Source organism: Nelumbo nucifera, chromosome 4 (assembly GCF_055504915.1).
Source record: "Nelumbo nucifera cultivar China Antique chromosome 4, China Antique-T2T, whole genome shotgun sequence".
Classification (NCBI taxonomy): Eukaryota; Viridiplantae; Streptophyta; class Magnoliopsida; order Proteales; family Nelumbonaceae; genus Nelumbo; species Nelumbo nucifera.
This window is the reverse complement of record NC_142652.1, coordinates 11,031,746-11,048,119: the sequence shown is the minus strand read 5'-3', so window position 1 is coordinate 11,048,119 and position 16,374 is coordinate 11,031,746. Positions and strand designations below refer to the sequence as shown.

General features: G+C 34.9%; 1 protein-coding gene across 2 annotated transcripts in view; it reads right to left on the bottom strand.

The window, feature by feature from the left end:
* ATM (Serine/Threonine-kinase ATM-like protein) overlaps positions 1–10,811 on the bottom strand; it is a 151,152-nt gene extending 140,341 nt beyond the window's left edge. For both annotated transcript variants that reach the window (XM_088902617.1, XM_088902618.1), the window contains exons 1-13: positions 10,528–10,811; positions 10,315–10,423; positions 10,065–10,208; positions 9,554–9,715; positions 9,268–9,454; positions 8,972–9,128; positions 8,754–8,893; positions 8,543–8,630; positions 7,936–8,039; positions 7,259–7,357; positions 6,690–6,746; positions 6,008–6,089; positions 999–1,073 (exon numbers count right to left, since the gene is read on the bottom strand). In XM_088902617.1, the coding sequence (XP_088758743.1) occupies positions 999–1,073; positions 6,008–6,089; positions 6,690–6,746; positions 7,259–7,357; positions 7,936–8,039; positions 8,543–8,630; positions 8,754–8,893; positions 8,972–9,128; positions 9,268–9,454; positions 9,554–9,715; positions 10,065–10,208; positions 10,315–10,423; positions 10,528–10,596 (1,473 nt within the window). In that variant the 5' untranslated portion in view covers positions 10,597–10,811. The remainder of the gene's footprint in view (positions 1–998; positions 1,074–6,007; positions 6,090–6,689; positions 6,747–7,258; positions 7,358–7,935; positions 8,040–8,542; positions 8,631–8,753; positions 8,894–8,971; positions 9,129–9,267; positions 9,455–9,553; positions 9,716–10,064; positions 10,209–10,314; positions 10,424–10,527) is intronic.
* Positions 10,812–16,374: the final 5,563 nt, after the last annotated feature.

The window sequence follows — 16,374 nt, the reverse complement described above, 5'->3', positions numbered from 1 at the left end:
GAAAGATGGTTTGGTGGGAGCTGGGCAGACTAATAAGTATAAAAGAATTTACAAAAGAAAAGAGATTAAAAATAACCCCCTAGTCTCAAGAACTTGTGCCTGGAGTCGCCCCTCTCTTCCAAAAGAGCTAGAGAGGTTTCCCCTGTGGTGGACTCCCAAAAGATGGAGCCGAAAGTGCCTGACTGTTTAGAAAAAACAAATTGGTCCGATGTTATTTGGAAAGAGGTTCCTGTTGAAGTGACGGCAGGGGATAAGGCAACGGAGTTAAGAGGAGTGGACTTGAAGACTCTAGTTGATAGAGAGGTGGAGTGTTTCCTGCGTTTAGTGCTTTCTCATGTTTTTCTTTCTTTGTTTCTTCATTGCTGTAGGCGGTTAGTTGAAGTAGTTGTTGGGTCTGTGGGTGTTATCTTAACACCTGACTTTAGCTTGTATTCAGCTTTTCTCTTGTAATATTTTTTTTTTACCTATCAAAAAAATATATATACAGATTGGCATCAACTTCCAAAAAGGTTTTCCAAGTTAAAAGCAGTGTTTCAAGGTGTAAAACAAACCAGCAGTTGTAAAGAACCCAGCAATCAGCATCATCAATTAAACATCCAAATGCAATGGCATTAATTTGCAAAAATTACGAACTAGTAAGTAAGAAAATAATCAATGAACATGTCAACTTAGAAGATTTTTGTTCTCAAAACTAGACATATGATGTAATCAAACTTACAGTCAGAAAGCAACCAACATCATTAACCAATCACCAGAGGAGTTCACATCTGCTGTGACCACGGTCACAGAACCCCCCTCCCCCCACACCCCAATGAAACACAAACACACTAGCAATGGAAATAAATTCAAAACACCACCTGAACTGCTTTTTATTTCCAGCACTGATGTATTCATGTTTCACCAGGGGGTCACAGGGGAGTTCTGTGACTACAGTCACAGCAGACATGCTCTCTCGGCAGAGTTTGTTTCAGGGGAAAAATTGTTGACAGAAAACTTACAACTGAAGTCACATTACTGAATATAGGCAGTCCATGCATTAAACAGCTCCATATTTTATGCCAACTGCTACCAAGCTGAAAAATATGTGTATTGGTCAATCAATTTTTTCAACATATTGACAAAATAACTAGAAACCAAAATAACATAAAGATATTAAAGAACTTGTGGAAGGATTTTCTTTAATAAATCTAGACAGAAAGAGGAGGTGCTGGAAAGGAAAATAGTGTTTAAGGTATGCCATTGGGTAAAGACCACTACATCCTTAGATAACTTCTCCATGGATGATATAACAAGGTGACAATGGGTGGCTGATTCTGCTAGACCAAAGTCAAACAGATTAGTGCAATGGAATCCTCCCCAAATTGATGCCCATAAGATAAACTTTGATGGGTGCAGCTTAGGCAATCCTGGACTATCAGCTATTGGGGGAATTATTAGAGACTGCATGGTTTGCTTAATAGTCACCTTGTGGTGTTAGGTCATCAGATATGACAAAACCAAGATGAGAGAAATCTTGAGGTTATCCCCTCCATCAGATATATACCTGGTTCTCCTCATGGTTTTTCCCTCCATCAGAAATGAAGAGGCCCAAGATGGCGGGGGGGATCATTAGGTCTCTTCGTTATTTCGTTATAATCTCTTGAGAACACAAGAGGAGGATCCCTCAGGGAATGGTGTTGAGACTGATAGGAAGAAGTCTTCAGTACCTCATCATCATCAATGCCTTGTCCCAACTATATGGGGTCAGCTACATGAATCTTGTTTTGTCAATCCATTCTATTTAAAGATATCCGCTATTAAATTGTTTCTTATTACTTCTACGCATGTCCTTTTTGGCCTACCCCTAGCTCTTCTAGCCCCTTCAAATTGTAATGGATCACTTCTTCTAGCTGGCGTAGTTGGGGGTCTTCTATGCACGTGCCCAAACCATCTTAGTCTACTCTCTCTCATTTATCACCTATTGGAGCTACTCCTAGGTTCTTACTGATAACTTCATTCCTAATCCTATCCTTTCTAATTTTTCCACTCGTCCATCTTAGCATTCACAGTTCTGCCACATTCATTTTCTGGACATGTTTCTTGACTGCCCAACACTCTGCTCCATAGAACATAGCTGGCCTTACAACTGTTTTATAAAATTTTCCTTTTAATCTAAGTGGTATTTGCCTATCACATAAAAGTCCAAATGCACACCCATCCATTTTGCCCATCCTGCTCAAATTCATTGGATGACATCCTACTCAATCTCTCCCTTGTTATGAATTATTGAACCAAGATACCAGAAATGGTCACATCAAGTTATCTCTTGGCCTCCAATCCTAAGTGTATCTTGATTTACACTCCTATTCTTAATAAATTTACATGTCATATACCATGTTTTAGTCTTACCTATTTTAAAACCTCTTGTTTCCAAGGCATTTATCCATAAGCTAAATTTTGCATTTAATCCTTCATTAGTTTCATCAACTAAACATCCGAAAACAACATGCACCATAGAACTTCCCCCTAAATATGTTTAATCAATTCATCTATGATCAATGCAAATAGATAATGGCTAAGTGTTGAACCTTGGTGAAGACTCATAATAAATGTAAAATATGAAGTCTCTCTCACTGGTGTTCTAACATTGGTTGTTGCTCCCTCATGCATATCCTTAATTAGGTCTATATACCTATTTTGGACCCCTTTCTTTTCCAAGATCTACCATATTATCTCATTAGGAACTCTATCATATGCCTTTTCTCAATCAATGAACACCATATGAAGATAAAGGTCTTTTTCTCTATGAACTTTTCTATCAATCGTCTCAAAACAAATATAGCTTCCATGGTTGATCCCCCTGGCATAAAGCCAAATTGGCTCTCTAATATACTTGTTTCAAGTCGTAATCTTTGTTCAATTATTCTCTCCCAAAGTTTCAAGTGTGGTTCATAAGTTTAATTCCCCAATAGTTATTACAACTTTATATGTCACTTTTGTTCTTAAATATAGGAACCATACCGCTATTTCTCCAATCATGAGACATCTTTTTTTCTTTTACTATCTTGTTAAATAGCTTGGCTAGCAATAACAAGCCTACCTCTCCCATACTTCCTTCTATTGGAATCCCATCAGACCCTAACACCTTTCCCTTCTTCATCTTATTTAGTGCCTCTTTTCCTTCAATAGGCCTAACTCTTCGAAGATATGTATTATTTTTAACACTACTAGTATTGCTAGATTCTCTTTTATTAGCACCCTCTCCATGTTCATTTAATAATTTTTCAAAATAGTTTTTCCATCATTGTTTGATCTCTTCATCTTTTACCAAGACTCTTTAATCTTCACCTTCAATGCACCAAAAATGGTTTAAATCTTTGCCTTTCCTTTCTCTCAGCTTTGTTAGTTTATACATTCCTTTTTCTCACTCTTTAGTGCTGAATTTATGGTAAAAGTCACTTTTTTTCATTCACTTTTTTTTTAACTTCCTCTCTTATGGTTTTATGTTTTTCCCAATTTTCTACATTTCTAGCTTTTTGCCATTCTTTGTAGCGTGTTCATTTTAATCTAATTATACTTTGAACCTCTTCATTCCACCACCGAGTTTCTTTAGTACCTTGTCACTTCCCTTTATATTCTCCTAAAACATCATTTGCTACTTTCTTTATATTGTTTCACATTTCAAGCCAAATATCATTAATCTTGCCATCTAAATTCCAATTTCCTTCTATTATCAATTTGTTTCTGAATTGAGCTAGTTTTCTCCCTTTCAAGTTTTCCCACCTAATTCCTGGACACCTATTTTTTCCCTATTTCTCTTCCATTTCCTAATGCGCACATCTACCACCACTAGTCTATCTTGTGTTCTTAAGCTTTCTCCCAGAATAACTTTGCAATCTTTACACATCATTCATTTTGTTCTCCTCGTAAGGAAAAAATTCAATTTGATTTACGTTTGACCCACTTTTAAATGTTATGAAGTGTTCATCATTCTTTTGGAAAAAGGTGTTTAAAATTGCCATATCATAAGCTACTGCAAAATCTAGTGTTGTACCTCCTGATTCATTCCTCTCCCCAAACCCAAATCTTCCATGCACCATATCATATCCTACACTTCTTTTACCTACATGCCCATTTAAGTCTACTCCTATAAAAATCTTCTCTTCATTTGGAATTTATTAGATTAATCTTTCTAAGTTTTCCCAAAATTGTCTTTTAATGTTTTCTTCTAGGCCCACTTGAGGTGCATAAGCACTAATTATGTTAATAATTTCCTCACTTAGAACAAGTCTAATTAAAATTATTCTACCCCCAAATCTTTTAACATTTACAATTTCATTTTTTAAATCCTAATCTACTATTATCTCTACACCACTTACCTCTCCCGCATACCATAATTTGTAGCCAACAAGTCTTTAGTACCTATTAATCAAATTATTCAAAAGTCTTTTGTATGAACTGTTCGGCATGCTCCAGTTTAATAGGATGGACCACAACGCCACATCGATATCAGAATTAAGAAAAAAATTGGGAGACCTTTCAGGGAAGACATGCAAGGTGTGTGTAATAATTTAGATAATTGGAAGAAAGAGACAGACTTGAGAATGACCCCGAGAAGGATTCAGGGTTCTGTTTTAGTTGTCAAGAGCATGGAATCAAATGATGCTAGTATTTATCTGCTGATATACCCGTTGCACTAATGCAATTCTTACTTACTGTGAAACAGACACAGGGGGGCTGTAGAAAGGGAGGTAGGTGGAGCTGGGGTTGTGGAAGGGGCAATATCTGGAGCAGGGATCATAGAAAGGGAAAACATAGCAAAAGCAGTAAAAGAAATGTCTTTGCTTCTGATTTGGTTTCTCCCAAGTCTAATTTGGGTAGGAACCTGGAGTTTTAGTTCCAATGGGGCAGACAGTGGGGGCAATATCAATATATTAGGGGGCCCAGGTGTGGCTCACCAGACTCTATCAAAGGAGTTTATCTTTTTGCTTCCCACTTATTAATGATCTTTAATATAAAATTGTTTTGCTCTTAATTAGCTTTTTTATTATCAGAGGTCGTTGCTAGTTTTGATGTTGATTTGTGGAAAAAGAAAAACAATTGGAGTATTTTTGTTTTCTGGAGTGGTAGTATTGTTCTTGATTTGTTTCATTGGAAGTTTTTTTTTTTTGATGAATGAAGAAATTTATTAATTCGGAAAAAACACCACTGAAGAGGCACGAGCTATTATCTCTTCAGAAAAGTATTACATCAAAATAAAACAGAATTAACCATAAATAAAATTACAAAGCAGCCCAAAATAGCTGCTCCCTTGTAGCCCCCTGCTTAGCTAACCCATCCGCTAAGGTGTTTGCTGATCTTCCCACCCATAGAGAGGTAACAGTCATATTTCTTGTAAGCCAGTTTACTCTCCTTAATAAATCTCTGTGTTGCCACATGGCTGAAGCTGGGTCTTTCAACCATCCCATCCAATCTCTTTGTTTGATTGGAAGTTGGGTTACTGTTATTCCATTTTGTTACTTTCTCTTTTGAGCGATTTCTTATCACCTCTTGTACTTTCTTTTTTATTTAATACATTTATTTTACTATCAAAAATAATAAAAGAACAGAAACGTACAGCATTTACCACTACCATACTGGGGAATAAATGGTTACTTAAAATTGACCAGGATTTATTGATATAAGAAACACCCATGGGAAAATCCCCACACTAACCAAAACCAAGGTCTCCGAACCCAACATAAAGAAATTAATGCAAAATATCCTACAAATTCTGACCAATAGGGACTCTAAAACCTTGCACTACTAAAGAAGCAACAAAAATAAATATCAACCAGAAAAACCAACCCATATAACCCACAACCAAGTCAACCTCAGACACCCACCCCTAAAAGGGGAGAAAAGAAAAAAGGCAGAGTTACTAGGGTAATCAGCAATTAGATTTTCAAAGGGATCTCCCTGTAGTTTGTGCAAGAAGTAAAACAAGATGGGTATAAAAATAAAATGTAAATAATAAAAGAAGAAATACCTCAGTATAAATACGAAATGAGCATTGCCAAAGCTCCACCCTTGAAACAGGAAGCAACACAGAAGACAGTTCCTGCAGGCTCCTTTAAGATGCATTGCATAAAATAGCAATTGAGAGAGAGAGAGAAAGAGAGAGAGAGAGAGAGAGAGATTACAAGTACTTCCAGGAAAGATGAATTGCAGAAAAAACACGCATTCAAAGAAGAGAGAAGTATGTACAACAATATAATGAATCATATGGGCAGAATGCAGGCATTCTCTGTTCATGAGTAATTAGTTCAAAGGGCTTAGCTGGCTGTAGTCTCAGTCAGTTTTCGGATCGTTGGGATAGTTTAGTCTTTGTATCCCCCTCTTCTGTTTAGTGGAGTTTCTTGTGTTTGTTGTGTCCCCCTCTGTGTGTGTGTGTGTGTGTCTGTGTGCTTTGTCTCCCTCCCTCCCTTTGTGTGTGTGTGTTTTCTCTATCTGTATTGCCCTTTGGCTTGAGGGTGTCCCTCTCCTTTTGTTCTAATATAAACTTTCTCGTTATCAAAAAAAATAATATGCATATCAATAAAATAAAACCTAGAAGAGAAAGGGAACCAAAAAAGAAAAAAAAAAAAAAAAAGTGATGCCACTGAATAAAAATTGAGCAACTGGTCATTATCATACTCGTGATCAACATGGGAAAAAAGTAAGATGCATACCTCAATACCCAGAGCAAACCATTATATGAATGATCCTTATTTCCATCATTCAATATCCTGCAAGCAAAAGAAAAAACAAAAAAAAAAACTTAATTTATTGATCCAAAATGAAAGAAAAATTAAGCATACTTCATCAACTATGATGACCATCCGAGCAGGTAAGTGGACCTCCACAACCATATGTAACGGAGCAACTAATTGACAACAATACAAAACTCTTTCAAGTATATACCAAGTAGCAACTAATTGACAACAATGCAAAACTCTTTCAGGTATACAGTCAATATGTGGATGCAATTGCCTAGGGCTTCCTTAGGCCCCAAGAACAAAAGGACTTCCACAAGATCATCTGAAATGTCAAATAGCTCAAAATTGAAAGAAAATCCTGGAATTCGATAAAATTTAAAAACTAAATAATATGTACTTTTTGAGTTCTTACATCTGAAACTATAATTTTTTAATGATGTCTGGAACTATCATTAAAAGATAATCAACACATAGCATGGTACTTGTGAATTTATGCTTATAGATTAGGCAAGAGATTGTACCAAACATGGAAATGCAAGTACCTATGAAAGCTTTCACAGATGCCCTCAAACCAGTAGATAACAAGATCCTTAGAAATACGAGAATGATAATTCCGAATGAGAAAACAAAAGGCACTATTCCTGCAGCACATGGTAAGAGGAGGAGAACGTTCACATGTAAATACAGTATAAGAGATCAAGACAAACATCAGTCATAGTACTAGTTACGAAGAAAATACTGACAATCATACAGACAATAATTAATTTTAATACAAGATATTAAAGTATCCAATAAAGAAGGAAAATGAAATATAGCAATCAAGAATTGTTTAGCTTTGATAAACAATGACCACCGTGAATCGGTGGAGCCCTCAGGAGGAGTGGGTTCCACCTAGTAACAATAGAATTAAATTGATCCTTTAAAAAAAAAAAAAAACAAAGTATAGAATTGAATTGAATTTTGTTGGTAGCTTGTTTGGAAATCCAGGTCCTTCAGATATAGGGGGAGTCCTCAGAGATGGTATGGGTGAAGTTTTGGCACTTTTTTTCTGGCCCAACTGAGGATCATCAAAGAATGAAGAAGTTTTCACTTTTCTTCTATTTTGATTTTTTACAATTAAATTTGTATTAGTATCACCGTAAAGAATCTCCTGGATGGCATGTCAAGGACATCAAAACCAAAATGTACTTTACAGAAAACAGGTTTGGAACAAAATTACCATAGCCATTTCCCTTTCATGAGCCCCTCCTTTATACAGGTAGCAGCATTCTCCCTCCTAGAACGTTTTTCTGAAGATGATGCTTTAGTCACTTTAAAGCATGCCTGGAAAAAACAAAAACCATTTAAAAGCATCCACAAATCCAATCAGAACATTCTTCAGCAGTTAGGAATATATTTGTCTATTTATGTTAAATTTACAGAACCTATCTTCTTTTGATTTATTATAAATTTCTGTGAAAACTCACAACCGCAAGGCTGCATAGCCTGTATTCATTTCCTCAATGAAATCCTTGAGGAAGCCTAGAGGATTCTCACAACTTTTTCTATTAGTTTTCTAGGAACAAAAAACAGCATAATTAGAGCTACAAACAATTATATTTTTAAGAAAAAAATAATTCCACAAAGCGCCTAGGTTGAAACAAGTTTAACTGTCTATCAATTTCTAAAATTCCAAAAAATATCATAAGATCATCCCTAGGTTCCTTGACAGAATCTAAGCCCACAAAACAATTAAAACACAAAAATAATAACAGAAAATAGAATACAACATCTATGAATTGCTTAACAGGACCTAAAATGGACAAGCATGGCCTTGAGACAAGTACCCAGAAAAAAACAGATGCTGCAAGCTCCATCAAACCGCATTGTGAGGATGTCAACGCTCCAAGCTTATCAACTCTAGCTGCATCACTCCTGAATGTAATATATTTTCACCTCAAGAACTTTTGGGACCATACGATCGGGAAAAAAAAAAGAACTTTTGGGACCACATCGTTTGAGTACAGACAGATCAAATTGCAGAACATTGAGACTCACCGGGGCAAAGAAATGTTGGCAATGTTGTTCTGGTCAAGTTCCTTACAGACAACATCTAAAAGTTGTTCAATCAAATGCCTCCCATCAGCAGCACTCCTTATTAGCTTTATCTGTAATCTAGCATACATAATAAATGCATCCTAACACCACAGAAGAATGTATCAGATTCCTTCCATAATATCAGAATAAAGGCATATGGAAACGCTTGGATAGGAAACCTTCAAACTCCGATCATGAGTTGTGATCCAAAAACGAAACAAAAACTCCTCTACAGCAAGGTGGATCCTCATGGAGTGGTGCCCTAGATTTGGACCATCCTTTGACAAATATGTATTAATGCACTCAATAAGTTTCCGTGAAATCTTCCCCTCATCTCTGAGAACGTCACAAGAAGGAAAATTGTCACAAAGCATGATCAGTAACTTGAAAAGAAAACAAAAAAAAATAACAAAATGTTGGGTATGAAGTGAAACACCTGAGGGCACAAAAATAAAACCAAGAAGAGATTATCTACCTTACATGTGAGAAAATTCCAACGAACCCTTTAACAATGTCTTCCCTGAGATCATCAGTGAAATCTCCAGGAGGGTTTTCCAAAAGGGAATGGAGTGTCAGGATGTAGCGGAATACTTCCTCTTTTGGATAAGACTGAACACTATTCAAGCTTGTTTCCACCTTGCCCACATACAGAAGCACTAGATCTATCCAAGTAAAGAGAAAAGTAGAACACAGAAAAATGAGCAGTGATTTACAAACTTGAGGAAATAGTGAGAATTAAATACATTAAATACACAACTCACTGCAGTAAACCCGCTTCCTCATGTGAAAACGATATTCTCTTACTGCTAAAAGATGCCGCAGAATAATCCCATATTCGGACTGAAAGCTAGGGACATCCCTTAAGACATCCCATATGTGATTGAAAAGTTGCTTGACAACAGACAACAGAAGTAGCATCTTGCCTGAGTGAATAAGAGGAGGGGGAAATTATTAGCAAATTCAAAAGGTCATATCCATTAAAAATGAAACACACACACATAGATGTACAATTTATACAAAGAACAGTGAATGTTTTTGCCAAATAAAAAGGGAACATGATATCTCAAAAACTCATAGCATCTCATTGTTCAGCATTTAATTTGAACTCCCATTCTCTCTTTTAGTTCAATTTGATCGAGCCTTTTCTTTGCTTTCTCTATGTTTTTATAGTAGGAGCTTCTATATAAAACATCTCTACCATGGAAGTTATCCAACATACCATCTACCAAAGGAAAAAGTGGAGTGGGCCACCATAGAAATTCAGTTACTAACCAGAGTATTTAGCACCTTCTGCTCGTTGGATACCAATTCGAAGAGTTTTTGCGAAAAGCAACTTGGGGGGGCGCTTTTTGCTTGTGGATATTTCCAAGGTTACACATTGGATAAGCAATTTTATGATAAATGGCCATGTTTCCGCTGTAAATAAAAGGTCCAAGCAATGCATCAAAAAACAAATTCAGTCTTCATACCACAATAAACGCCTGGCCAGTACACAACATATATGAGTAGGATTCAAGCTTACAGTGCGGAATCTCGTTTGGTTTAAGTTTCAGAGTATTCTGGACGAGAAGTTTGCAGAATCCAAACGACCGTTCTCCTTCCAACCAGCTATTTAACAGTTTTATGCTTTCCTAAAACATCGGCAAGAAAAAATAAATAGATAGAAAAATAGATAGATAGAAAATGGAGTAAAAAAGGCTTTACCAGAAAGGCATTGGAGGGAGCATGAACTTACTTCTCGAACTTTGGCTTTATCTGATGAAAGCTTAGACACTATTTCTTGTATATCTCTCGTAGTAGCCATGGTCTGTCTGCAACTTAGAGTTCAGAACTTGAAGCTTGTTCCTGGGATAAGCATCTACTGTAACTTTTATGTGACCAATCCGTCGTGAAAAGCCAGTGTTTTTCTGCTACTAATTTGAACGAAATGGCGAGAAACGACGACGGCAATCGGAGAGTAATACGTGAGGGTTTGGCACACAAAAGAGGTATTTTGTACTTCGTACACCAGAATCCGCCAAAACGAGTTCCGTGCCCGTTGATTCAGAAGAGACGAACCCAAACGGGTAAAACCGCAAAATCGCCAAAGCCAGGTTGCAAACGGATCGAGTCGAATGTGGATCCAAATTTGGTTCGCTTATATTGGAATTCGAAACGGATCGACAACATCGAATTGGTTTCCCCCGTTCGGGATTGCATTTGGTTTTGCAATTTTTTTACGATGATGATAAAAAAAAAAAAAAAAAATTTTTGTATTTCCTTGCAGATCAAAATTATTGTTATTTGTTATACTTGTTTTTTATTAATTTGATGAATATACAATATTATTAGAGATCCAAAATCCCATTATTCCCCCATTTGAGGGAATGCCCCTTCTTTGAGACTGAAATCCCATTTTTTTGTTGATTCTAATTTTCATTTTCAAGACCATTTTGATTCCAATTTCGACTGTAAACCAAACAAGCCCTTATACTTTTTTGTATTCTTATTTTATGTTTTTATGTATTTTCACCCTTTTAAATTTTTATTATTATTTAATTATGACATTTAGATTTGACACGTTTAATCCAAATGTTGAATTATTGACTTGCCACCAAAAAGGAAAACAACTCATTTCTTTTTGTTGCTTTTAGATTTATATTTTATTTCTATCATCAATACAAACAAATATTATTTATCACACTTAATTTTCTTTGATGTAGTTAATTAATATAGGATTCAATGAAATAATGAGAGTTATACCCAAAACACATGACTTAATGAGATGGAACTAAATGATGAGAAAATTAAGTGATCAGCTTTAATCAGTGCAAGGCTCGTTCAAACAGCTCTTACAGCCTTGCATTTGTGAATATCTCCATATATATGTACTTCATGGGGAGATGTTCCCAATGCATGGTTGGGAGAGGTTATTCAACTCGAAATATAATTGTTCAAATTACATTGTATGCTCTCATAATCCTATATAAACCAAATTCAAAAATTGTAATCAAACAAAAGTTCCACACTATCATTACGCTTTTAATAGTAGTATGGATTTTATGCTGGATTATTTTAGAAAAAAATGAAATAATCAAAACAATATGTATCAATAATAAAATAAATTTTAACATGATTTTAATAATGTATTTGGTGAATACAAATAATTGAAAATATATTGTATGAAATAAAACATATATATATATATATATATTTAAATCGAATTATGACAAATTATGTGCGATCGGATAAAGGTGAATTCATATTTGATTCAATCATAAGTGGATCAATTCTCAATATTGATTTTGGACAAAGGGATGAAGTGGGCATCCCTACCACGTAGTGTTTTCTCCTTCATAACAGATGGTAGTCTACTTCCCTGGCCCATCACATTAATTGGACATAATGGGTTGCCTCATTGCCTGCTAAAGATAAAACTACCTTATTTGTTTCCGGACACCAAAACGATAATTTCATTAAATGCCCATCATCACAAGCACAACTGCATGTTATAGTGATCGAGGAAAAAAACTAATATGGATATAAGTCGGACTATATTCCATACAAGTGATAACCAATTAATTTGTAATCATTCAAGTTCACTTGAATTTCTAATTGGTTAAAGATTGTCCACGCACCATGCTTTTTCTCGTATTTCATCATTGTAATTGTGTGAAGAGATTTCTAAATTTGGGATTGCAATTTACAGTTGCCCTCAAAGTATCTGCGGAGATGGTAACTATTCCTTTTACTGTCTCTCATCCTGTCTTGGTAAGGCAATTTTTTCTGGAAAAGTATGGACAGGCACAATGTATATTTCTAAATTCTACTGTAGAATTATAAAAACCCCTATTCTATACATCAATGCCCATTCGTGAATTGACATCAATTTCAAGCTGGCACCTACCCCAACTATATTTTCGGTCTAACAATTTTGCCCCTGTGCTGAACCGTCATTCTCCCCTTTGTTTTAATCACTGGTTGAATTTGGGGCAGGTTTTGTGGAAACCATGAACCCGTGATTGGGGATGGGATGATGGTGGTACTTACCTGCCTCACTTAAGACGTGCCCTAAATCCACCCTCATTAAAATTAAAGTGTGTGTATAAGTCCCTCGATCCATATATATAATAGTATAATATAATATAATATTACAATAGGTATATTTTATATATATTATATACTAGTTGTGACCTATGTGATGTACTGGCTTTGTTAAAATAATTTAAGACAATATAGTTAGGGGTGCAAGTTGGATGTATCCAATTCAAGCCCAACTTATTTCAATCAAAGTTTTTGCACAAATTGGGTTTGGTTTTTTGAACTTTAAGATGGGCTTGAGGAAAAAAAACTCGGGCTTAATCTAAACTCAAATTGGGCTTAGGTTGAGGCCTCAGGTACTGATCCAGTTTAATTTAAATTTGCCCAACATTATATATATATATACAACCTATTCTATCTAGAAATTGAGTTACGCTCAACATGCCCAAGCCTAGCCCAAGCAAAGATGGCAATAGAGTGTGTTCAACGAGGATTTTGTAAATTCTATTTTCTATCTGCCTAGCGGGTTGGATTTGGATAATCCAAACCCTCCCTGTATTCAAAGGTTGGGGTGGGTTGGGTTTGAAACCTGCATCTAATTTCCTATTATTTCTTATTATATAAAAGCAATAAATAAGTAAAATAACATAAATAAACAACAAAATTTTCAATTATTTGATTAAGATGTAAAATAACACATAAACTATCAATTATCATTTACATCTAATTCAAAATATTATTAAATTCAACACCCAATGCATAAAGTTTATATGCATTCCAATAATATCATACCCTACCTGTAATGTACGGGTTGTATAATACTAAAACTTGACTTGCCCCAAAACCTGTACTTCAAAAAAAAAACAAAAAATGCCCTATCAAGGTGGATAGGGGTGAATACCCACAAGGTAGCATAGAAATTGCCATTCTAATTCCCATGACGTTTAGTTAACATTGAGTTGGGCCTAGGTTGGTAAACTCAAGCTTAACCTTGAATTGGACCAAGCTTGAGCTTGATGCTTGAGACTTATGATTGGATTGACCCTCAACCCGATCCAACCCACTCAAGTTGCACCTAGTAAGGACCTGTGTGATGCATGGGCTTTCTTAAGCAAAGATAAACAATAAAATCACATAAAAGTAGACAACTTCTTTATATTTAAATTTTTGTAATAATTAATAAATAGTTATATTTTATATACTACTTTTAATAAATTTGTATAAAAAAATAATAATTAATTCCAACTAGGTTGTTCATCAAACTGGTGAAAACGGCCAACACGACCCAACTCAACTCGATTTGGTCAATTTTATAGTATTTCTGGTGGGTTTCGGTTTAGCAACTTTCCAACCTAAGCAAGTCGGGTCAATTTTGGTTTGGTCATTTTTAAATAGACAAAAACCACAAAAAGCAAATCGACCCAACCATATATGTACTTTTTAATATGGAAAAGTAGGAAATTTTCCATATTCCTTAATTTAAAATATTTATATTGTAAATATATATATTTTTATTTTTTTAATAATACCACTATAATTTTTAAATTTAATTTTTTAAGTTTATATCTTTTGAACCAACCAACCAAACCGAAAATTGACCCAAACCGATATAACCCAAGTTGGTTGGTTTTGGGTGATCAACTCCCAAACCCGGCCAGGTCAATTTGGTTGGTCAAACAACCTACAATTGAGTTGAACCAACAGGTGAACACTCCTAATTTTAGCTAAACTAATATTACAATCTCTAATAAATAACAACAATTCAATCTCCAATAACTATTGAAAATATATTTATCACAAGAATACAATAAATATAAATTTTAGTGTATATAATGTTTTTATTATTAGTACATTAATAATTTTAATTATAATTATATTTTTAATATCAATTAAAAACATTTTTTGAAAGTTATTACGTATTTTTGTTATTTGAAATCTTCAATACCTCTAAATTGTTTAATCTATTTTTCATCATTTCAATAATATTTAAAATATTTATATTTTATATTCTTATTATAAAATGTTATTAAATCTATTATAATTATTTTTTTGTGTTTTTTATAAAATTTTGAAGGAGATTACATAATTTATTTTTGTAATCTATTTTATTTGTTTTTAAATAATATTTAAAATATGATTCAGTTATTAATTTTTAATATTTAAATATTTAAAATTAGTTACTTTCAAAATGTTTTCAAAAAGGACACACAAGAATAGGTGCCCTTAAAATTGTAAGCCCATATCCTCTCACCATTACCTGAAGAGAGAAGATGGACATCTTGGAGTAACTCAAGCATTGGGATTAACTCATAGGCTTCATGGTCTCTCAAAGTTCTTAACCCAAAATCCAAAATCAGCCCATTTCTTACCGGGTTGCCATTTCAGTAATTGGTTTATTTTTTTAACTTGGAAAGGATATAAATTCTAGGAAAAGATTGACACAAAGGTTTATCACCCCACCAAGTATACTCCCAAAACTTCATCCTTTGTCTTGATATGGCATCATATCTAATGTGTTGCAAAAAATTGGGAAGGTCAAAATCATTCTATGAGCTTCTAGATTTAGCACCCTTTGCTGATCTTGTGTCCATCCATTTGGCCTTTTGGGTGCAACCAATAGATGCCTTAATAACCATATGCCACGATGTCTCAATCTCTTTTGGGAATCTACACAGCCATTTACCTAACAAAGCCTTATTCCTCTCAATTAACCTCCCTATCCCAAACCTCCTCCCTTTCTTCACTTATCCACTTTCTACTTCAAAAGGTGATTATTATGATTACTACCCCCTGAATCCCAAAGGAAATCTCTCATTATCTTCTCAATTTCTTGCACAACCTTGTTGGGGCTTTCGACACTAACAAAAAGTAAATTGGGAGGTTGGAGAAGGTGGACTTGATTAAAGTTACCTGTCTCCCTTTTTGAGGTATAATTTCAGACCTGAACCCGAAGTAGAGAACTCCTAGAACAGTTCTGCCGCTACAGTAACAATGGCATCAAGTTGGCCTCCCGCACAAACACGTAGCGATAGAGGGATTGGAAGGTGCCAAAATGGGTTGACTCCTCAAAACCCAAGCTCCCAATATTCGAAAATCCTAGTTTGGGCTGAGATACAACTCAAACAAGAGAGAAAGAACCAAAAACGACCTCTATTGAAACAGCCCCCTTCTCTTTTGTAAGACTCAATGGCTTGCTGGACAAGCCAATTGAAATATTTACAAATGAGCCCCTAAAATGCTTCCTATTCACAAACAACTCCTTAAGAACAAAGCTAAATTCAAACAAACCCCCAAAAGATAAGTTTTGTTACAAAAAGACCCAAGAGACCAAAACCCAACAGATGTGCACCCAACTGCCCCTAACCAGAATCTGAATTATAAAATGATGAAAATACCACTGGACCCAAACTGTCAACAAAGCTACTCAAAAACAACAATTTAGGATCCTACTACAAAAAAAAAAATGCAAAACAGGATACATACACATTTTTTTCTTCTTTTTTCTTTTTTCTTTTTTCTTTTTTCTTTTTTCTTTTTTCTTTTTTCTTTTTTCTTTTTTCTT